The 17,433-nt window shown below is 43.7% G+C and overlaps 1 protein-coding gene across 11 annotated transcripts in view; it reads left to right on the top strand.

Annotated features, from left to right (window-relative positions):
• Positions 1-16,617, top strand: part of runx2b (RUNX family transcription factor 2b) — a 124,646-nt gene extending 108,029 nt beyond the window's left edge. For 10 of the 11 annotated variants that reach the window (XM_082506078.1, XM_082506079.1, XM_082506085.1 and 7 more), the window contains 3 exons: positions 9,031-9,198; positions 10,751-10,912; positions 13,473-16,617. In XM_082506078.1, coding sequence (XP_082362204.1) covers positions 9,031-9,198; positions 10,751-10,912; positions 13,473-13,951 — 809 coding nt within the window. In that variant the 3' untranslated portion in view covers positions 13,952-16,617. The remainder of the gene's footprint in view (positions 1-9,030; positions 9,199-10,750; positions 10,913-13,472) is intronic. The other variant, XM_082506084.1, reaches the window with a different exon arrangement.
• The last annotated feature ends 816 nt before the right edge of the window (positions 16,618-17,433 follow it).

Genomic DNA, 17,433 nt, shown 5'->3' with positions numbered 1-17,433 from the left:
AGGCATTGTTTTTTCTTCTATTTAGCCTGAGTAAAAAAACATAAAGCTAGAGTTTGCATGTTCCAACTTCAGTCTCAGGACAGTAATTTAAGCAATAAAGACTATGTCATCATGCATAACCCCTGAACTTCTTTCCTTTGCTGCTAAGTGGTCAGAATTACAGTGGTGGTGTAATTTACCCAGAAACTACAGCCAGAACACGTCTCCCTCTCAGGGGTCATTAAGTCGAGGTCGGAGGGTGGCAAAACACACATGTGCCCTCTCCACAGAGCCTCCCCCTCCTCCAGGTTTTCAGCGCAGAGACTCTGAGCTGAGAGCAGTGACTGTCTCCAAAACTGTGATTCTATCTGTGAACGCTTCATTGAGACGCTGGGAGGGGGTATGGGGGGGCTTTGTTGGCCATTACGGCTCTATTTTGTGTTAAACGAGTGGATAATTAGGAGGCCTGTGGTATAGCCAGGCCCCACCAGGGAGGGTTGCACTCAGAGATGGAACAGTAGGCTATCTTAAAGTTGACATACACTAGCCCTTTGTGGCCCTCCTCTTTGAAAACACTGTGGGGCATTTTTTGTTTGTTTGTTTTCCTCCTGGAAAATAAGTTGACAATAGCAGAAGATTTCAGCCGGTTCCTGACATAAAAGTTCAAATGTCCAAATATTCTTTATGCTTCTGTTAACTTTTTTTCTAACCGTATAATTGCTTGCCTGGTTGTGGGTGTCTCATTCAGGAAGTAGATTTTGTGTTAACTTGTTTGATGCTCCTTATGGTAGCCATATGAGTGTTCCTGAGGGATGTCATTTTCCCAGCGCTCCCTTGTCTAATATCAGTAGGACCACCCCTGTGACTCAGTAAGGCACACATCTCTGAACTGTGGACCCGAGCCTTAGTTAATTAATTGCGTGGTCGGTGACGAAAATCAGCGAGGCCCAAGTATAAAGATCTGTGGTATAATTTTCCTCAGAGGTTTACAGTGTGTGTGTGTGTGTGTGTGTGTGTGTGTGTGTGTGTGTGTGTGTGTATGGTAAGTGGTTAGTCAGGTCCCTCTGGCCACTGTGTCATTAGCGGGAGGCTAACTTGGTTTTTGTGGCTCGTATTGTGCTTAATCGCTTGACAGCTCTTGGTTAACCTGTGGTTTGCCACCGCACAGACGACTCATCGACTGTGTGTATACATGCGCCCGTGTGTGCTCTCACATGCAGATGTGCGTATCCGTTTGCTCACGTGCGTTTCTCACAGCGCCTGTGTCTGCTGGTGTGCCCCCACATGACATGGTTTGCAGAATGTGTGTTATTGGTGTCATTAGTCTAGTGTAGCCACAGTGCTGATTTGGAGCAGAGCTAATAGGTCTCATTAAATGTCATTTTGAGCTAATAGACAGGGAGTGGTTGTTTAAACCAATATGCTTTTATAGGTGGTTCTGTCTCCTTTCAGCTGCTCCTGACGGTGGCTGTGGCCAGCTGAGACAAACTTCCTGAGTGATAATAGCCGAGCCGTATTAACGCAATATACAAGCCTTTCTGTCCAAACCCACTATTCTCATTATAGTTAATTGATGACAGACAAGCACAGAGGGTGACAAAAACCATTGTGGCATTACACATACTGTGTCTTGCTGTGGCGTAACACGGTGGTTATTTCTCATAACTTGGTGTGTGTGCGCGAATGTTGTGTGTCAGCAGTGGAGGTTAGCGGTCAGGCCCGTCTCTGCACTATGGGGTTTGAAGCCGTATGGTCTCGGGGGTTCTGGGCATGGGGACGGGGTCGTGTTTTGGTTCAGGTTTGGTCAGGGTGTTAACAAGTCTGGTGAAGAAGCCATGGTACTTACAAGCCTGCAGACAATATTAGTGGTTCAGGAGACCTGTCTGCCAAGCCAAACTCGTGCAACACACACACACTCTCACACACACTTAGATGCACAATACTTCCATATGGAGTTATGCTTCTCTATGTACTTGATGATAATAACTTAACTTGCAGCTACTTGGTGCTTTGCAGAGTAAAACTGAAGACAAGAGTGTGTGCATATTTTCAATAATATTATGAAATAAATGATTTTTAAAAACATTTTTACAAATATATATATATATATATATATACCCCCAAAACAGGAAAATCAACGCTGGCTTTCCTAACCAGGAATTCCAAAGCTGGGGAGTCCTCACGGCAAAAGTTCCATCATTGTTTTCACAAATCTGGATTAGGAATATCCAGAATAAAAAGCTGCTTACTCTAATATATATAATTTGATTATTTCTCTTGGACAAGATAATCTTCATTAAAACCTCGTACGTTTCAGTTTAGCTGGAAAAAGATGACTCAGGACTTTGGCATTAGGAGTGGTGCATGATTGATAGGGAAACAAAAACATGTCACTTAATTTGCAGTGTTACTACTTGGTGAGATTTTGTTGTGGAGCTTATTAAATTAATGAGTTTAAACTGAATGAGTGATACTTAATTTACAGTAAAGAACACGGAGAAAATAACAGCCAACAAAAGAGTTGCTATTTTGTAATAAAATGAACTGACACTTTATTAAAACTGAAAATAAAGCGATCGCAGACACACTCTGACACAGATTTGCTGCTCTTTCATTTTTAGTGGTTTCTTTTCTTTATCACCTTATTGTGATTCCTGTGGGCAGCTTGTGTCAATATTGCTGTGTTGTGAGCTTCTCTGTGATTGGTTCTTGTCTGGCACACTCTCAGCTGGGTTAATACGCAAAATGTAGTGCCTACTGTTGGATATAATGATACAAAAAAATGCCTCCAAACATTTATATATTACACACCTACAAATGCCATTGCAGGGGCTTGTACAGTAAGTGCTAAAGTGCCATTTGCATTAAACCGTTAAATTCAAATGATGTCAGACAGATACCATTTAATATCCTTGAATTATGTTCAGGAATGAAGCCCTCTACGTGTCTGGATTATTGTACCCTTTCAGTTACTGCCTTAAGCAGTAACTGAAGCAGTGTTCTTTTGTTCATCATCCAAGTAATTAAAGAGGATTTCAGAAGATTCACCTATCGGCTACAGCCACACTTGAAACAGCTTTTACAATGGTAGCTGAACAAATAAAAGTCATCCAAACATCAGGAGGGAAAAAAAGGCAATGAAATGAACGATGAACAGAGTAGGAAGGTGGGGAACAGGGCAGAGGGAAAAAAGAAAAGAAATACTTCAGGCTTTTCTAGAGGCGGCCAGTCACTTGAATGTCTTATGAAGTCCCTTGAAGACGTGCCAAGGCGTCTAAAGAACAAAATAATCCAGTGGGAGGGAGAGACAAAGAAGACAACAGAAGAATGGAGAGCGAGAAAGGGAGGCAGAAGTGAATCATAAGGAGATATAAAGATAACGAGACAGAGTCTGGGTTTGTTTGGCCCCGAGATGCGACAAAAACATCTCAGATGGATTTGTTCTCCCCTGTTCTGAATCAAAAGACGTTAATGCGAGCAGAGAGGTGCAGAAGGAGCCTGTCTGAAAGCCACACATGAGCTAAACTCTGTGTGTGTGTGCGCGCTGGTGCTCTTTAAACTTTGTACAGTATTGTACAAATGTGTATAAAGTGTGTTTGCATTCAATAAATGTATCGCCTTTGGGAATTTTGTGTGTGCGCGTGTGTGTGTGTGCCCTTCCCTTGCCTGGCTAGCTTCCTCCGGGCTGGAACGCATGGACCACACAGACGGCTGGCAGCGCTCCACGACAGCCTGGCTCCCCCTTTCCCTCTTTCTCCTTCACTCCTTTGCTCGCTGCCTCGTCTCCTACACCTCCTCTCTCCTCTCTTTTTTCACCTCATCATCGTTTCCCTCTTTTCCCCCCTTCAGTTCTGTTTTTATTCTCTGCTCTCTTCTTTTTCTCTTCTCCCCACCTCGTCTCCCTTTATACCAGACCCCCATGGTAGACGTGCGTTTGGCTGTCACCCACTAAGCCACGCTTTGCCAGCTTCAGATTGCAACGTGAAATAATTCATTGTTTCTGACCACTCACAAAAACAACATGGCCACTGTGAAAGCTCCAAATAAAAAAGTGAAATATGGAACCAGCGTATTCATTCATCCAGTTTACTGTTCCACCGTGAGATGACTGACACACACAAACACAGACGGGCTGATTCAACCCAGGCTCCATGAGTATTGGGGGAGAGGTGGGGGGTCTGAATCAGCCCCAGTGATACATTCATCCAGGCTCTCCTGGTGATCATAAACCAGACTGAAGGGCTTAGAGGGCACGATGTGACACCAAATATATAAATTATTCCATTTATTCAGGATTTTCTGTTGCTCTGCATTTTCCTCAGATTTTACTTAGTCAGGCTTGAGGTAGGAGAATTTCCCACTGATGTTTCTGTGGTGACACTTGAAACTTGATAAGTTCGAGGAGGAGGAGGAGCTTTAAATGAACAGATCAGCGTTCTAAAAATACACTTCTTGATAGGCAATGACAGTCGATTCCAGCCTCGGGCGTAGGCTATAGCCAGGAGTAATGATGGTAATCTGGGATCAGTTCAAAATGTCCAGTCCATTGAAATTGCATGCCTCTTTGCTTATCAATTACTTCAAACGGTGCTAGCAAGTTTTTCAGACAGCTGTGCATTACGCAATAATATCAGCTCATTGCAGACTCACACCTGACTCACTTGTAGACTCTTATTTTCCAACTATTCTCAGTGTTTCCAACAGATTTAAGCTGGGAGGATGGGAGGATCCTCCCCCCTCTGGTCTATATGACCCTGCCGCTGCTAGGGAAAGAATTTTATCCAGATATGATTGTTGAAGGATGACCCAGGTCAGTTCAGTTTCTACTTTTCATAAAGCCAGAAACCACCACTGTTTCCAGAGTGAAAACTACAATTATCTAAACAAAAGAGAAGTGAACTTGATTCAGAGAGTCCGGTGACTCGCAGAAACATCCTTGAAATACTCCTACTACATGTCAAATATTTGCCTGATTGCTGACATCTGAATTCCCTACAAAGGTGTGTCCTGCAGCTTCTTCTTTTGACTTGTTGAATTGTACTTGAGCTGCTGTCTGCGACAGTTATGTTAAGCGCACAATTTGATGGCTTTGGTGTAGCGGTTGTGGCCTACTAACTATTCAGCAGGGGTCCTAACCTGGCCGTCATTCATTGCATCATTCACAGGTTAGAACCTGAAGCTCTAGTCAAGTCATTTTCACATTTTTATTAACTCTCAAATCCAAAAGTTCATAACAGTAATCTGTTACAGTATTCTTGTTAATGCTGTGGTAATATGTCTAAGCTCTGAACTTGTTTGGCTAAGGTTTATAATTATTCTGCAAACATTACAGTGAAAGCAATAACTCAATAACCAGCCTGCTCTAACAGGCTTTAAAGTATATAGGACCACAATGGTTACTAGATTGTTTTTATGGGGGGGAAAACAATAACATCTCCCACACTTATTTTTTTTTACAGATTACACCATGGAATTAGATTTAGTTAAGATTCTTTGCTGTCAAATGTTTTAATTTATGGGGGGGAAAACACCAGGTCCCCTGTTTAGACTGCAGCTACTGTAGGTAGTCTTTGTTCTGCTTTGCTGCGTCGGTGAGTTTACCATTGCAGCAGAGCAGATCTGCTGGTTCTGTTTAGATTGGGCCTCCTGTCATCCTGTCAGACGGAGCCACCCACATCTGAGGATGCGATGAAGAGTAGCTGAATCATATCGAGGGCTGTCATAATAGCAACCCGGCCATAACGCCAGCCAGATATGAGAAGAGCTGGGGTGCGCTAATTAGCAGAGACTGAACTGGCACATCAATAAAATCTGTCTCTAGCTTGGAGACATTATCTAAGATAAGCATAAAGACCTGTGACTGTCACCACCTCCTGCATGCACTAATTATTATATTATATCTTGTTTTTTAATCCGTACAAAATTCGTTAACACTGCACGCAGCCTAGCTTAGCTTAGCCTAGCATAGCTGTTTCACCAGTGTCCTGTGTTTGATAAGCTTTGTTGTCTGCCTGTAATTTCATGTGTACATACATTTGCTATAAAAATTCATAAAAAAAGGCACAAAATTCTTCAAACATTTCTAATATTTTAACTATTGAAGCTCCTGAAGCTTTTTTAAAAGGACATTGATACACCACACGATGCAAAATCCCTACACAAACCACTATCCGGCTAAAAGAAATGTATACGGTATTTGAGGGATATTCCCAGCCAGGACATAACAGCCAACCATTAGTCAAAGATCTCTGTGCTCAGGCTCAGATTCAATCTAATGCTGCCATTAATTATGGAAGACTTATATTGTGTTTGCCTACTTGCTCTTACTAACTGTTATCAGATCAGCAGGGGTGCTGGATCCAGCTTATTTCTCTGGAACGGCTGAAAAAATACTATCCTAGGATCAGCGTGCAACCGTGCGAGTTGAGATACTATCTATAGAGGTGTTATCTAATCATTCTAAATCTTAGTTTGTGTGTGTGACTAAGTGTGTAGTGGCTGAGTGCAAACACGCATGATTGCGCATGCAGTAGGAGTGTGTATCCATACATCCTTTTGTTTTTCTGCGTTTCTGGTGTTTCCGTGTGTGTGCGAGTTGTTCACATCTGGTCTGAATCTGTCCATGTTTCCGGGCGCTGGCTGGGCAGGGAAGTGGCAGGCGCTATCGAAAATCTCCGCTGTTTCACAGGGATGATGGGAATCTCAGGGACTTTCCCTACGGCAGTGAAATCATCCGCCTTTCCCGCTCCTTTAAATACCCCCGGCTCATTCCTCCGCCCTGCTAGGGTTCCGATAAAACAGCTGAGACATCTTGTGTTTGGCAACAGTTGTCCTCTAAAAGGTGTAATTAACTCATGAAAAACTGTATTTACTGTCAAGGCCTGCTAAACTAATGGACTTGAGGTCTGGCTGGTTGGAGTGTAAATTGGACCTTAATGTGGTGGTTGACATGCAGCATTCCTATAGGAGGAAAAAATACAAAGGCTTCCTTTAAAACGGAGTGTCATCCATAGATTTGTTGACATTTACGGTGGCTGAGGATGGAAGCTGAATGAAACTGTAACAGAAGTGAAGTTAGCTTGTTGTATGTCGTGTCAGTATAATTTTTATCTTCTTAAACATCTGTCTATATTTTAGGATCGTCGACAAATATGTTGAAATCCTAAAGTCTCCCTAACTGTTTCACCATTCAGCACTCCTCACAGAACCTGCGTCGCCTAACCAGCCCAGAGCTCTTAATTTACTGGTCATCAGGGTCTCTCCCTCGCCGGCGTTGCCTCCCTGCTCGCGCCTGTCCCCCTCTGTCTCCCATCATCCCCCTATGGTCTCCCATTGCTATTTATTCCCATCACTAGGAAACAGGCTGTGCACAAAGCCTGCTCTGTGTCCCGAGGCTTTTTTAGAATAGAAACTGGGTCTGTTGAAAATGGAAACGCTATGATTGACTGGGCGCAGCTTGCACAGAGAGACGAGGAATGCCAGCGAGAGGCACAAATTATCTGCAGGAACGATGGGGAAATATTATTAATGAAATATGGGCTTGAATTATATTATAAAGTCTTCAATAAGCTGAGGTCTTTTAGTAGCCGCTATTATTCTCCTTTCCAGAGCAGCTAGAGGAGACCGATGATGAGATTGTCTATTTATTTTGAGCTGGATGATGCCAGTCCGGTAACGTCATTGTAATAAAAATCATGGTCTGTCTGACTGTCACTGGCTGCCTTCTTTTTTTCTCTGCCGCCATTCTCGAGTCTCAATTTCATTGCACCACTGTTTGGTATTAAAGTTCCAAGCAGTTGTTCCAGAGTAAATTAATTTGTTGTGAGAGAGTCACATGGTTTGTAGCAGCATAACTGAGGCTGAAATAATGCTTTGTTGCAGTAGTGGAAAAATGTTCGACTGTTATGGGCGGTTTCTAAAAGAATTTCTGTCTTAGTTGAATAAATACAAAACGACAAACTTAGATAATCAGCACAAACAGGAAAGATGGATACGACATGCAGCGGAGCCCCTCAGCTGGGATGTCATCGGTACACATAGTTAGGCTGGAATTTTTCTTTGATCTCTCTAATGATGCCTTAGTGATGATTCTTTTTAAAGCTCTTTTTTGTTCGCCCTCTCCTGTGCACCCACCCGGTGTTATAAGAGTATTGGCAGGCCTTTGTTCCCAGCTCAGGCAGCAGTCAGGTTAGGCAGGATTCTGAAGTAGCGCGCTGTTTCTGCCTGAGCCAGCTGGAGCCCTGCCAAGCACAGCAGGAGTTTCTACTCTGTTTGATATTTACTTTACCGCCTTTACAGGAGAACTAGTGCAAGACCAGACAGACACACCGACACAGGACTGTGTCGGTGTTAAAGAGAACTCTGTGTGTGCGTGCGTGCGTGCGTGCATCCAGGCCTCTCTTTCTACCCCACCTTTACTAGACTATAATCTACACCTGTGGGCCCTGGGCAGGTTTTGCACTGGTTCCCACTACAAGGCCAAACGGACTGCTAAGACAGGCTCAGACATCATCTTGCGTGGATATGTGTTTGTATGTTGGAGGAGTGTAGAGTTACCAGGCTGAGAGAGTGGAATAGAATCGGGGATATAAAGGGTGTAAAATTATTGGTAAAGGAATGCAGGAAGAGAAAATGCATAATATATTTGGCATAGGTTATGACTCCTGTGGGGATAATGGGGCAATGGCGTGAGAGCTTGTGTTTACTAGTGGAAGAAGCCTCAGGTTAAAAATTAACATACATCAGAACATCTCTTTTTATTCCCATGACTTTGTTACTTATCAGAGTCTGGGACACCATTCCCAGATGCGCCTGCACCTCCTCCTCGTTTGGGGTACAAACTGTGTTTATCGGGAAGTGAGCCTCTAAGGTTCAGGAGCAGCAAACAACCTAAGAGTTGAACGTCTGCCCAGAACTTTTCTTTCACAATGATAAAAATATTCTTTGCTGGCAACATCGGAGCACTTACAGTCAGTGTTTAAATGGGTGTTTCGCTACTGCCTGCGTCCCGTCAATATAACAGTGCTTTGTTTTGTTTTTCTGTGTCTGCAGGGCATCGTCAGAAGCTCGAGGATCCTCCCAAAACTGGTCTGTTCTCCGACCGCCTCAGCGAGCTAGAGAGGATGAGGGTGAGGGTCGCGGTTCCGACACAAGCTCCCCGGCCAGCTCTAGACACGGCGGCCAACTCCTTCAACCCACAGGGACAGACGCAGATAACAGGTGAGCCGCCAAGGACAGCTTATACAAACCTCCTGGTGTTGATGGAGAATCCAGGTGCTGGAAGCGTCCAGGGAAGTGTGCATGCACAGAATCTCTTAGCATGCTGTTCCGTATCTGATCTTAAACCTCTGCGATTTTATAGTTCCTTGTTATAAGTTTCAAATACAAATATTTTGCTGTTGCCCAAGCTTTGTGTGTGTATGTGTCATCTAGGATACCAAAACCCTCCTTGTGCTGAACATGATATGATCATACTCTGCTGTCATCCTGCAAAATTGAGTTGCCAAAATTCCATATTGTATTTTAAAAACGAGTCTTCTTATTTTCACGTGGGAAGAAATCCTCACACAGACATACATGCTTTGAACTGTGGATGCACACAAGGAAAGGAAGGTTTTAAAGGAGTTAGCGGGCATTTTTATTTTAAAAATTTGACGTTTTTCACATCGCTTCCCTTCCAAGAAAGTATAACCAAGTTGACGCATGGAATAGGCGCGTGTCCAACACGTGCCATGCTTTTTCTGGACAGGTGGGCTGAGTCACAAACCGAGCACCGTTTACTGTATGTAAGGTGAAATATTAAACCCCAATTGGAGCCTCAGACACATCCTGAGCCACAAAACACCAAGCACGGTGCCTCTGAGATCATCTGTCTTTCTCTGCTCCATCACTCTATCAATCTTAGAAGGTAACAAAATCTCTCACGGTTTGGGATGGCTGCTACCCGATCACCCAAATCTCTGGAGGCACGTCACACGTCGTCATTTAGCTCTTAGTTAATCTCTGTCACGGTTTTGTGTTGCGACTCGATGGATCGTTGAGGGCACGGTTTCGCAGCAAAGCAGTGCGGGGGTGACAATTGTACACTGGACTGAAAGTACCACGTGAGCTAACTGCCAAACAGGTGCTGCTTGATTGATAAGATTGTTTGGTTTCTTTGGGTTTTTTGGCATGCCTCCTCACCTTCTGTGATCTGACAAAAACAGTGAAAGAAATCACTTGAAAGTAAACAATCAAATAGTTTAGCTTTGTCATGCACACATAAACACGCGCACACATATACTTTCTGTCTCAATCAGCTTCCATTCTGAGTCCTTGTTGCCGCACAGACACAATGATAAAGTGTTGTGGTTGTCTGCCGGTGTGTTTACACCGTGGCTGAGTGCCAGCGAGGCTCTCTGTGCCTCAGCTGCGAGCACACAGTTTTACAAGGCAAACAGGAAGATCTTCTCTCTAAAAGGTAAACATTAGAAGTCTTATTATTAAAAAATGTTGCATAACATGCCCGAGTGATATTTAACCCTAAACACAGGCGCGGAGAAGCATAGCGACGGATCAAGTCCACAGCTCGTTGTGTTATTGTTGCCAACCTTCCTGCCCCCCCCTTCCAAAAGAAATCTGAATATTTGAACAAGCTTGTGGGCCAGTGGTAATTCTTTCGTTCTTCCTTTCTTTTCCTGTCTTGTGTTTTCTTTATACGTCTTTCTGTAATCTTCCCCCCCTCTTTCCCACTTCCATTTCTGTCCTCTCTCCCTCCGTTTCTCCCCTTCAGACCCTCGTCAGTCCCAGTCCTCTCCTCCCTGGTCGTACGAACAGACGTATCCGTCCTACCTGAGTCCCATGGCGTCCCCCTCGGTCCACTCCACCACCCCCCTCTCCTCCAGCCGAGCCACAGGTCTGCCTGCCATCAGTGACGTGCCTAGACGATTGCCAGGTACTGTCAGGGTCATTTAATCTGCTACAAGTAATTTAGTTTACAACATTTTACAACAAGTTTGCAGCATTTTTCTTACAGCGAGAAAGAGGGGGTAGGGGTGGAGAGACAGGCACACACGCACTTTCACACTGTGAAAAGCAGAAACGTATACAAAGAGGGGAGAAAAAACTATGAGCTACTATTTAAGAGAGAATAATTCAGCAAAGCAAGCTCATTCTCAGGCGAACGTGAGGAATGAGGCCATATTGTCCAACCATCTCTCCAGAGAGCGCTTTGCTTGATGTTTTTCAAACAGTCGAGGGAAAAAAACAACTATTGTTTCCTTTTTTCTTTTTTTTCCAAGCTCAGAGCCTTTGATCCCAGAGGAGCATGGGTAATAACAGGCCCAGGGATAATAACAGGCTCGTGACTGACAAATAAAGTGTCTTTACAGCGATGTGCCACTCTCTCAAGGCATTCTGGGTAATTGCATTAGCCAGTCTGTTTGCAGTAACGGCAGCATCTGTGTTCCAATTTGTCCCCGTTTTTCCCCCAATGTAAGAGCTCCTTTAAAATCCCTGCACGCCGCCAGACGAGTTTCTGCCCTGTACACCTGTTTGACTCACTGCCACCAGTTTTTTTCTACACTACTTTTTGTTTCTGTTTCCTTGTGCTAACATACTACACCCTCCTCTGTGTGCATGTGTGTGTGTGTGTGTGCCCCGAGCGAGGGTGAGTGATTAAGCGATGCAGCCATGTGACTCTGCATTAGAAAGGGTTTAAAATCCCGCCAGCTGCCCTGTCAACTTTGATTAGTTTGGTCGCTCACTTCAGCTTTCATCTAGCGAGCGTTGGTCTTTGTTCTCAAAGCGCGAGCACCAACACGGGGGCAAAAACTCGCCTCCCCACTTTTACCCAGTCGCACACCTCAAGCGCTTAATGCCTCCTAAGCGATGTGACTAAGGCTCTCAGATCTCCAGAGATCATGTTGACACCTCGCCAGGCGGCTGTGTAACCGTATCCAGCCGCAGAACATACCGACGAGCACGAGCAGAAGCTGATATGGATGCTGTATCGGGGTTCCGCCCTCCCTTAAGCGGTCCGGCTCGTGTGTCAAAATGTTACATTTGCTCAGAAGCGATCGCAAAAAAAGTTCATCAGTCAAGTCAAACACCTCATTCGGAAGCAACGCCCCCGAGTTTTGTAACATCCTTCCAAACATTCAGACGTTTACACTCTGGTTTTATTTAGGCTGATAAAGTTCGATCTGGCCCATCATCACAGGGCCTCTTTGAGCACAAAAATAGGTCCTGAAGTTAAAAGCAGGGGTTTTATTGAACAGCGCCGGTCACGTCTGAGATCACACTGCCCCTCTGCAACAGAGAGACAATCGCCTACTATTTCTATTAGAATCAAACGGATCTCGGGGGGGAAAGAGGAAGTTTAAAGGCCTTAATTAGCAGCATATGCTATCTGACGCTGCAGCGACAAACCCGGCTTCGCAATCCCTCCCTGCACATAAACACTGCGCCCACCTCCCCTCCTCTTCCCCACCACCCCCTGTCCTCTCGCAGCAGACATGGTGACACAGAAGACGCCTGGTGATTTATGATAAGAGCGCCATGGCTGGACTAAACCGCTGAGAGGGAGACGGGGAGAGAGGGGAGGGGAGGACCTCCTATTCTCCTTAAACTCTTCGCCCAGCGCAAAGCTCGCCGCAGCCAGTTAGTGGTTTTTTGGGTATTTTTTAAAGGGATGAAGCGAAAAGAGGAACGAAGGGTGAGATGGAGCAGCTCCTTCTCATCCCCCCCTCCCCACACACACACACACACTCCTCCCGCGCGCGCTTGCACGGACGCACACTCACACGGATACATACACACACAGGCTGGAGCCGATGGGAGGCGAGGAGAGGAGCCACATCAGAGCTCAGCCCTGCCTCATTATGGATCTCATGGAAACTGTTTCTGCTCAAAGTGTTTCCACATGTGCAGCTCCTGATTCATCCCAACTGCTTCTTTTTTTTATGTGCATACAGTATTCACACACATACAGCTCCCCCCACCACCCCCACACGCACGCACAGATATATTTGCATGCATAAACAGTTGCACAGATGCACATAAACATGCACCAACACACTCACAGGAACATAAATATGCAAAGGTGTAAACATGCTTGCACGCGACTTTGCTGATGTGCGTTTGGTAACTTCATGGAAACCGAATAGCAGCAGCTGGAAAAAAATCTGACTGAAGTTCATCGATATATCATTATTAATATTGATAGATGAAGGCTGCTCTGCAGCCGTGCCCGCAAAATCTATTAGCTTCTTCAGATTGGTTCATAGACAATTCAGTTTACTGCTGTTTAATTTCTCAAGAGACGTATTCGTTAAATTCAATTACTCTACAAGACAAAGTGCTAAATGGTTTAATAGTCCAAACCACATTCAGCGCAATCACAACTGACAAGCTGATGTGTGATTATTTAGGTTCCGTAATAAATCCTTCCTGTCGACGTCATAAAACACCGACGAAATTCACGTGTTTGTGCGTTTTGTGTTTTCACCTTTCAGGTTCCTCTGACCTGAGCCCATTCCCCGGTCAGTTCGAGCGCCAGTTCCCGAGCCTCTCCTCCCTCACAGAGAGCCGTTTCTCCAGCCCTCGGATGCACTACCCGGCAACCTTCACCTACACCCCGCCCGTCACCTCAGCCATGTCGCTGGGCAGCGCCCACTACCACACCTACCTTCCCCCTCCGTACCCGGGCTCCACCCAGAGTCAGAGCGGACCCTTCCAGACCAGCAGTACGCCCTATCTGTACTACGGGACGTCCTCCAACACGTACCAGTTCTCCATGGTTCCCGGCGGGGACCGCTCGCCGTCCCGGATGATCCCGCCTTGCACTAGCGCCTCCACGGGCACATCCCTGGTGAACCCTAACCTGCCCAGCCAGACAGAGGGAGGGGTGGACGGCGACGGAAGCCACAGTAACTCCCCAACTGTACTCAACCCCGGAGGCCGCATGGATGAAGCAGTCTGGAGGCCATATTGAAGAAGGCAGAGAGATAAGAAGTCAACTGATGTCATGGTTTGAAAGCACAAAACCTTTTCTTTCTTTCTTTTTTTAAATAAAAAGGGGATTTTTGAGCTTACATCAGCTGTCTCTACCTTTGGAAATTAAGGTTGAGATTAAAAAAGAGGGAGAGAGCAAGAGAGACCAAACGTGTGTGGACTTGTCCTCCTGGAATGTGTTTAGACCGTGGCGCTACAAAGGGAGTCAGTTTCAAAGCAATAATGAAAAAGACAGTTTTGGTTTACTAGGCCCAAGTGGATGAGACATTATTTCAGTTTTATTCTATTCCACAAAGCTAAAGGGATGCTTCGACGATATTTGTTAAAGACTGCCTCTTTTGTACAGTGTTTGTATTTCTTTAAGGCTTTTTTTGCAGAGCATGTTTTTTTGTGTTGTTTTTTTTTTTTGTACTACGACAATATCAAGATGCAAGTTAAGCACTGAGTAGCAAGTAATAAGAGTAACGCATATGTTACTTTAAGTGGTGTGGACAGTAAATTTTGCTTTAAACCGATTAATTTAACTTGTATATTGTGGGTGAAACGATGTAGATTGAGGCGTTTTCTTCGTTTTAACTTATAAAGCCATAAATTATGTATTGTATTTGAAACTTGAGTCAAAGAAAGGTAATCTGAATATTTTTGATGCATCTATATGACTAAGTTAAAATGATTTTTTTTTTTTTTTGATAGGTAATTTAAGAAAGTACGTTTTGTTTTTGTTTTTCTGGTAGCACCCAAAGATTTAAAATCGTGTTGAATATGAAATGTAATTTCCAAAGAGTATTGCAACATTTTTTTTTTTCTGGTGTAACTTTCAGTTTAACTGCTCTACACATCCAGAGCCCCACATCCTTGCGAGGCGTTGACACACATTTGGCTCGGAATTAAACCTTTGGTATTTATTGAGCAATAACTCGTATTGTGCCTCTTGGCAACATACCATTAAAGAGAGTTTCAATGGGGGAAAATAATTATCCGTTTGGGGAAATTCTGCTTGATTTCTTTGCTCTGTCTAGTCTGACATGCACACAGATACTTATGCATTTTCTCTTCCAAATAAGAAATGGTGCATTTAGACACGAATTGACGTCCAGCCCAAAGATGATTGCAGTGGGTACTGTGCCTAATGGCCCACTTTAAAAGAGGCAGGTCAGACTTTAAGGATCACTTATTTTGTGATACATGAACTCCTCAGGACTGGAAGAATCCTTGGTTGATCCCACAGATTTGCTATATCTGCATTTCTTTTTTTTCATACCCAGCCTGGCTGAAAGCACGGTCAAGATTATAGCTCTGACATGCCAAGTCTATTATAGCTTTCATATCCTATGTAAAAGATAGCTTTGAAAAAGTCTGTCTTAGTGTGTGACACACACACACACACAGGTTTGTATTTTTTTTTTTTCTTGCTTTCTGTCTTTTGGGTTAAAAAGGAAATCGCAGAGAAACAAAAGAGACTCTGGTGATCCTTTCGGCTTTTATTTATTTTCCAATTTTTACTCTGGGTTTACCGAATTGATTTTTACCCTCTTTATTGGCTAATGTCAACAATAAGGGTCTAAATCTAAAATCTCTCTGTGGGCTCGATATGAGGGGAGGTCTGGGTTTAAAAATTACCGTGCGAGATTTTAAAATGTGTTAAAGTTTAAGGGGAAAAAGTGCAAAACAACAACCAAAAAACACAAAACAACAAAGTGGTGATTGGATTCAGCTGCTGGCAGCAAACTGGTAACCAAAAAATATGGGAGACTTGTGTATGTTTGTTTCATAAAGCACTTATTTCTTGTTTTATTTCTAGCAGCACTTGCGGCGGGCTGCCAGCAGGGCTCGTGGTTTTGGTCCTCAGTCGAGATGTAACGCCACTGGAGTCTCACACACACACACAGAATGGATAACACTTGGCCAAACAAGCCATTTATATTGGAGTTTAATCTGATTTCACAAGGCAGTTGGCATTTGTTTAAAATAAAAAAAGCATTTCTTTTCTTGCTTTCATACAGTATGATACTGAGTGCATGAAGGTAATATAATAACCCAATTTTTAAAAGCTGAGAAAAACATGGCCCTGTCCAAGGATCAGACTTCAAGCTTTTCATTTAAGATTTGCACGCACACTCTGCAGAGGATCTTCTCAACTCACACACACACACACACATTTCTCCAGCAGCTTCAGCCCAGCACGAAAAGTACTTTTGCTGTTAGAGCATAACATAAATAAACAAATTCAAAAACCTTTTAGATTGCTGTGATTTTATAGCATTTTCCCAAATACTATGCACATCTGTTGGAATTTATTTAATCTGCTTCACAAATCTTTTAAAAACTGTTTACACCTAAACGCAGCACTGACACCCTAACCTGTCCTCATCTGCTCCTGTTTGGGTTTTTTTGCTGTTCCTCAAAATACAAAGGTTCATTTTTTTTAATTTTTTTTTTAATGTTGCGTACAAACTGTCATTAAAAAAAAAACTTGTATTATTCATTGATCAACATGTATGATATCCAGGAATTGTACCTGCTCTTATGTAAAGTTTACTCGTTATTTCTATTGTTATGCTCCTTCTCATGAACACTTGTCAGGAAACTCAATCTAATGGAGACTGTTAGACTTTGCTGGTACGTTTCATAAAGATCATAATTTTTTTTCGATTGTTTGTTTTGTTTTGTTTTTTAAGGGAAACACAGACCTGACAACAGTGAGTGAAATTGGCATTGTGATTGTACATTTTTGTTTATTTTAAGAATAAAATAGGAATTTTGTAACTTACTTCCCCCCCCCCCCCACCCATCAGAATCTTGTTTCTCCACCAAAATCAGTTTTTCTTTCACCTTAATAGTAATAATAATAATGCAGTTTATGTGCAATGGGGACCCCAGAAGACTTCCCTGTGCTTATCTGATTCTGAGATACACACATTTACTTTAGAAACCACTGCTGTTACAAAATTACAGCCGTGTGATGAGGAAACTTGGAGTGAGAAAACATAGCCAGGTAATTGCATTTCCTTATACAGGATCTTTAAGTTAAGATTCAGTTTCCTCTACCTATTTCAAAATAAAAGCCATCACTCTGTCTACTCTTAATCGCCTGTGCACACTTAGCAGTCATTGCTGGTTCGATCTCTCCCTGAAACACGCTGATCTCTGCAGCGTGTTGGTCGTGTCATCTCTTGTCTGCCGCTCCGTCTGCACCAACATTGTCTTTGGACGCGGGCCTGAGGCGGTGTCGAACCTCCGTCCCTAACTGCACGCTCAGCCGGCGCACAACTGACATGGCTGCATTTCAAAGGTGAAGCGAAAACCCCAAGAGATGGAGACAGGGAGAACCAGGGGAAGCTGTTTTATATTATTCCAAGACATAATAGAGCCAATCCAAGCGTGCACGTACACAAGAAACAGAGACGGAGATCTACAGCATCCCCATGTGTTTTTTTTATGATCCAGATTGGGGAACATTCT

The sequence above is a fragment of the Aulonocara stuartgranti genome (genome assembly GCF_965226115.1).
Source record: "Aulonocara stuartgranti genome assembly, chromosome: 15".
NCBI lineage: Eukaryota > Metazoa > Chordata > Actinopteri > Cichliformes > Cichlidae > Aulonocara > Aulonocara stuartgranti.
The sequence above is the reverse complement of the archived record's forward strand: the minus strand, read 5'-3'. Positions and strand labels throughout refer to the sequence as shown.